Source organism: Gracilinanus agilis, unplaced genomic scaffold, assembly GCF_016433145.1.
Source record: "Gracilinanus agilis isolate LMUSP501 unplaced genomic scaffold, AgileGrace unplaced_scaffold38049, whole genome shotgun sequence".
Taxonomy (NCBI): Eukaryota; Metazoa; Chordata; class Mammalia; order Didelphimorphia; family Didelphidae; genus Gracilinanus; species Gracilinanus agilis.
Genome location: NW_025371411.1, coordinates 2,943 through 9,804, shown reverse-complemented (window position 1 = coordinate 9,804; position 6,862 = coordinate 2,943). Strand labels below are relative to the sequence as shown.

At 38.2% G+C, this 6,862-nt stretch overlaps 1 protein-coding gene across 1 annotated transcript; it reads left to right on the top strand.

The window, feature by feature from the left end:
• Positions 1-2,446: 2,446 nt before the first annotated feature.
• Positions 2,447-6,370, top strand: LOC123255030 (uricase-like; the record flags this gene model as incomplete). Its single annotated transcript, XM_044683900.1, has 3 exons — positions 2,447-2,665; positions 5,847-5,963; positions 6,292-6,370. Coding segments are annotated over 3 exons (415 nt in total), but the record flags the coding sequence as incomplete, so codon positions are not given.
• Positions 6,371-6,862: the final 492 nt, after the last annotated feature.

Sequence of the window (6,862 nt, the reverse complement as noted above, 5' to 3'; positions counted from 1 at the left end):
TATATATATATATATATATATATATATACCTGGCTGCATGGCCAGATCAACCATTACTTTGTGGTCTTAGCTAATTGCTGGTTGACATAAGGAAAGCCATTATGACCAAAGGTAAGTGGTTGACATCTTGGTATAGTGGAAGAAGCCATGGATTTGGAGATGGAGAACCTAAGTCTAAGCCCTGTTTCTGTCCATGTGAACTCTGGAGGACACTTTCTCCCTTTTTACTAAGCACCTAATATGTACTAGGCATTGTGCTGAGCAATATCATATCGTTACAAAGAAAGGCAAAAGACATTCTCTGCCCTCGAGGAGCTTACCATCTGATGAGGGAAAAGAGCATATAAAAAGAAGTTCCTCAGACAGATGGGATATAATGAGATGGTAGCCCTGGGGCCCTTTCTTTAACAGAGGATACAGAAGGAGTTCTCCACTAGCTAACTTCCATTCTCTGCAATGAAAGAGATGGAAGGTCCTCAGGAGAAAGAAGGAACTGAGGAAGTCAGAGTTGATGTGATCATGAAGAAAGATGAGTTTCTGGGGACAATGATGAAATCCAGGAGAGCAGTCCATTGAGAAACGAAGAGAGATATAAGTATATGGAGAATAATGACAAAATAAAATACATGGTCTTTTAGAGGGGGAAAGGAAACATTCATGTAGCACCTACTATGTGCCAGGCACTGTGCTAAGCGCTTTACAAATCTTATCTCATTTGCTCTTCACAACTCTGTGAGGAAAATGTTATTATTAATTTCATTTTGTAGGTAAGGAAACCAAGGCATGCAGAAGGTAGGATTGGATTTAAATTCAAGTTTTCTAGCCTCTAGGGCCAGTATCTTATGCACTGCACCATAGTGCCTATTGGAAAGAATTAGGATAGACTTCATGTAGAAGACAGTACTTGAGCAAAGGAAGTAAGTGATTCTCCATGTCAGAAGAGACGTAAGAATGCCTACTTGGAATGAATGTTGGCCAGTGCAGTGTGAGGAAGAGGCTAGTTGGGCAGGACCACAGAATGTGGCAAGGAGAGTAATATACGGTGGGTCTACAAAGATAGAGGGAAGGGAATTGTGAAGAGCTTTAAAAACCAAACAGAAGAGTAAATATCAGATTCTAGAATAGGGGGCCAATGCAATGTATTGATTTGGACAATGACTCGGTCAAAATTGCATTAGATATTAATGGAAACTTCCTCTGTAGTGGTATTTGTTCATCTTGGTATCTAATTGTTATCCAATATTACATTCTGAAAAACAGAAATTTTAAAAAGAAAAACTTTTCTCTTTGCATATAGACTAGTAAATATAAATTGAGTTTTTGGAGACTTTTCCTCATTGAATGACATAGTAGTTAGAGAAAAAAACTTGGAGTCAAAACAATTTGGATTCTACCTCTGACACATGTTGGCTATGTGACCCCAGGCAACTAGTGCTCTAGGAAACTCTCAAATATTTTTTACTAATATTTTATTTTTAACTCAATCACATGAAAAACAATTAACTTTCATTTTCTTTAAGTTTGAGTCAAATTCTCACTCTCCCTCCCTCTTTCCTTTCCCCCTACCCAAAATGACAAGTAATCTGATACAGACTTTACATGTGTAATAGTGTAAAACATTTTTCTATATTAGTCCTTTTGTCAAAGAGAACTCAAACAAACAAAAGTGAAGAGATAATATGAAATATAGTACATCTTGGTCTGTATTCATTCTCTATCAGATCTTTCTCTGGAGGCAGATGGCATTTTCCATCATGAGTCCTTGAGAATTTTCTTGGATCACTGTATTGTTAGGAATAGCCAAGTCATTCATAAATTTCATCTACAGTATTACTATGTACAATATTTTCCTGGTTCTGCTCACTTCTTTGCATCAGTTCATGTAGGTCTTTCTGGATCTTTCTCAAATTATCCACATCATTTCATATAGCACAGTAGTCCATTACAGTGATATACCACAACTTGCTTAGCCATTTTCCAGTTGATGGACATTCCCTCAATATCTAATTCTTTGCCACCACAAAAAGAGGTACTATAAATATTTTTGCACAAACAGGTTATAAGCAACTTTCTAAAATTATAAATTGCAGAATTGCTGCTACCCTTCATTGGTAGAAAGAGATTTCTTATCAAGGAGTTTCCTATGGCAGGGAAGTCAGAACACCTGGCCCCATTCCTAACTAATGTCTATGTATAACACTTTCATAGATATACTGAATTTTACCCTTTGTTATTCATTGTATGAGAATCTGGCTTGAACAAATTATCATCAATCATCAACGAGCATTTTATAAAGACCTACTATGTTCCTGTCTCCATTCCAAGGACTGGCAATACAAAAGCAAAACTCAGTTAAGAACTAAAGCCTCATCTAATTTAGGGATTGTCTGACATCCTGAGATGTCAGTCATCTAATGAATTTGAAATGAATTTGTTTTCACTGTAGAACAGGGACGTGGAATTTGTACGTACCGGGTATGGAAAGGATATGGTCAGAGTTCTCCACATCCAACGAGATGGCAAATACCACACCATTAAGGAAGTGGCAGCATCGGTCCAGCTCACTTTGAGTACCAAGAAAGATTACCTCCTTGGAGACAACTCTGACATCGTCCCCACAGACACCATCAAGAACACCGTCCATGTTCTGGCAAAATTCAAAGGGGTAAGTAAGTCATCTTGGAAATCTGGGATATTTCATCTTATTTTGGTTTGTTTGATTTTTCATTTGGGGCTTCCATGGCTTCCTAGGGTTTGGTGCCTTGAACAAATCTCAAAGGATTTCTCTATTTCCCTGATCTGGACTAAAATCCTCTGGACTCTAGAATATCTTTTGGGAAAAGATACATGCAAGAAAGATGCTGTACTCCTTTAATAAGTTCTCTCTTTTGACTCTACCTTCTTAGTATGCATTATTATTATTATTATTATTATGTCTCCTTTGGGGCAGCAAGCTCATCTAACAACTTCATATAGGGTCTCTATTTGGATATTCCTTATATCTAAGGTTTGGTAGCTTGGAATTGATAAAGAAAAAGTTTCTAACAGTGAGTGCTACATCATGGAGTAAAGGAAAGAATCATGAAGTAAAATCAGAGAAGCTGAGTTGGAATCTTGACTTTGCTCTTTATGACCAGTGTAACCTCTCTAGTTTTTTTTTTTTTAACCCTCTCTAGTTTTTAGTTCCCTCATCTGTAAATTGAGGAAGTTGGAACTGATGTCCAGTATTGGGCCTGGAGTCTGGAAGATCTGAGTTCAAATATAGCCTCGGATAGTTATTAACTGTGTGATCTTGAGCAGGTCACTTAACCTCTGTGTGACTTAGTTTCCACACTGTAAAATAAGGATAATAATTTCACTATTTTGTAGGGTGGTTGTGAAGGATAAAGTGAGATAATATTTGTAAAGAGCTTAGCACAGTGCCTAACACTTAGTAGGCATTTAAATGTTTGCTTCTTTCCTACTTTTTGNTGTCTTTCCTTCCTTCCTTCCTTCCTTCTTTCCTTCCTTCCTTCTTTCCTTCCTTCCTTCCTTCCTTCCTTCCTTCCTTCCTTCCTTCCTTCCTTTCTTCCTTCCTTCCTTCCTTCCTTCCCTCCTTCCTTCTTTCCTTCCCCAAACTCACTTACAAACTAAAATGCTTTAGGGCTAAAAGTGACATGGATTGCCTTAGGAGCTAATGGGTTTGTCCTTACTGGAGATCATAAATTTAGATCTGAAAGGAACTCCAGAAATCATTTAACCCAGCTCTCTCATTTTATGGATGAAAAAACTGAGGCCTGGAGTGATAGACAATTCCAAAATTCAAGCTGGCAACATATTACTGGGCTGGAATTTGAATCAAGGTCCCCCAACTCCAAATCCAACTTCCTTTCCACTATGTTACCCTAAAGAGATGAGATGGCTACTTGCTAGGGATATCATGGAGGGAATCACTCAAAGGTTTGGCTAGATGAACTCTGAGATCCCTTCCAACTCTTATATTCTGTTTTTCTAGGTGAGGTTTTGGGGGAGGTAAAAGTGCTATTCTTTCCAGAATACCTTCTAATCCTTTCATGTTTTCATTTTGTTTTTCTGAAAGAAAGCACTTCAAGCACTCTGTCAAGAATCCCTTCAAATCCTCTTATGATTTCTGACATTTTGTATTTTCTTTAGACTAAAAGAATGCTAAGGTACTCTTCTTTAGTCTTCTAATTCTTTGCCCCAGTTGTTAAACTCTCCTGCCTTCCCATCTATCCTTGCCATTAATTACCCATAAACTGCAAGCAACCATGCTCAATACTAGATGAACTAGGGGTTTCGATGGAAAGAAACCTGAATTTGGAATGGGAAGACCAGGTGTTGAATCCCAGCCCACGCCACTTAGCAGCAATGTCACACTCGGGTAATTCTGCAACCTTTCTAAGCCTCTGTCTCCTGTGTACCTCACAGGGTTGTTTGGTGAAAAGTGTTCTGTATCTAAGCTGCAAATCGTCCTACAAAACATGAGCTATTTGTACTTGAAGAGCACACTTGTCCGCTTGCCATCAGAAGGACATGTATTTTGAGTTGTTTTTCTTCCCATCCATCTCCACGCTTTCTCTCTCAGAATGGGGTTCTGAGGGGGTGTTATAGAAGCTCAAGGGAGAGTTCTTTTTAAAAAAGAGGACAGATTCTCATCTGTTAAGGATGTTTTATTAACCATTCTTGGCAGCTCCAAAGTCTCAGGGCTTCAGTGGAGAAGGCTGAGGCTCAATTAAAGGATAGTCAAAGGAGCCCTGGAGCTTGAGGCAAAACACCAGGGATAGACTTGGCAGTTTTGTTTATTAGCTTTGTGTTCATGGGGGCATTTCACTTCAACTCATTGAGTCTCAGTTTCTTCTTGTATAAAATGGGACAATAATATGTGCGTCTTATAGGATCAGTCAGGAAATATTATTCAGGACTCAAGTTCTTGAAGAGATTGGTGATGTCATGTTTTGCATGTTAATGGGAATATGACCTAGAAGACAGTAGAGCTGGGAAGACATAGGTTCAAGTCCCATTTTAGGTACTTCTGATCCTAGGCAAATCATTTATTTATTTTTATTTTATTTCATTTTTTATTTTATTTTTTAAACCCTTACCTTCCATCTTGGAGTCAATACTGTGTATTGGCTCCAAGACTGAAGACTGGTAAGGGCTAGGCAATGGGGGTCAAGTGACTTGGGTCGCATAGCTGGGAAGTGTCTGAGGTCAGATTTGAACCCAGGACCTCCCATCTCTAGGCCTGGCTCCCAATCCACTGAGCTATCCAGCTTCCCCACCTAGGCAAATCATTTAACTATCTCTTAGCTTCAGTTTACTCATCTATGAAAGGGAGTCAAACTCAATGTTCTCTGAATCTAAAATCTATGATCCTAAAAATTGTAGTAGATTGTAAACTATGTGACTCAAGGCTATGTTGGGAAAATGTTTTATTAATCATAAATTTAGAGCTGAAAAAAATCTAAGAGATCATCTAGTCCCCTCCCCACCTCATTTTTATTTATTTATTTTTCTTTATTATGAGTTTCCCTTTATTTCATAAAGAAAGAACCTAAAGCTCAGGGAGATTAACTTGTTCACATAATTACAATGTAGAAAGTGTCAGAGGTATGATTTGAACCCATGTCCTCTGGCTCCATTGCTTCATAGCTCCTATGGGTTATTATGACAATGAATTCACTCTCCTTCCAAAATCCCTTTCAGGCCTCTGTTTCACAACACTAAGAAAGCTATGGATCATTCATATAAACTGCAAATGGTGGCAGCCCTTTAGTAGCAGTGGTGGTGGCAGTGTACCTGGAGCAAAGTGTTCATGTCATCAGGTGTTTTGCTTTTCTTTGCAGATCAGAACCATTGAGACCTTTGCTATGGATATTTGCGAACATTTCCTTTCTTCATTTAACCACGTTAATCGAGCCAAAGTCTATATTGAAGAGGCTCCCTGGAAACGTTTGGAAAAGGTCAGCTCACTAAGTTGTATTTCCCAATTTATATACCTAAAAGAACCCATGTTATTCAGGCTTAGCTCATTCATCACCTGCTCCCTGAGGCTGTTCTTGGTCCTCTTGGCTTCTGGTGATTACTTCTTTGTATTTTTTGATATTTATTTTGCACATATTTACGTGAATGCTATCTGTATGATCTTGCTTGATAGAATGTGAGCTCCTTGAAGATGGGGACTATTTCACTTTTGCCTTTATATCCCTAGTGCCTAGCACAGTGTCTGACACTTAGAAAATAAATGTGGATCGATACTGAAAATTAACTGGATATTTTTCTCATTTTCAGAATGGAGTGGAGCATGTCCATGCATTTATCAACACTCCCACTGGAACTCATTTCTGTGAAGTTGAACAATATCGAAATGGTGAGAAAGGGCTTCTCCATCCATCTCTTTGGTATGGGGTATTATTTCTTTTTTTCTCCCTAGACTCTTCTGTTCCTTAACATTAAGACCTAGCATGGAGAGTGCAGAAGGCTACCTTCATTTGAGATGGAAGCTTACAATCTAGCTTGTTCTTCTTTTCTTTTCCTTTCCTTTCTTTTCCTTTCCTTTCTTTTCCTTTCTTTTCTTTTCTTTCCTTTTTCCTTTTATCTTTTTTTCTTTAGAATATTTTTTATGGTTACATGATTCATGATTCCCCTCTTCTTTCCTCCCCCCTCCTAGAGCTGACAAGCAGTTCCAATGGGTTATATATGTATCATTATTCAAATCCTATTTCCATGTTATTCATATTTGCAGTAGAATGATCTTTTAACATCAAAACCCCCATCATATCTCCATTGAACCACATGATCTATCATATGTTTTTCTTCTGTATTTCTACTCCCACAGTTCTTTCTCTAGATGTAGATACAT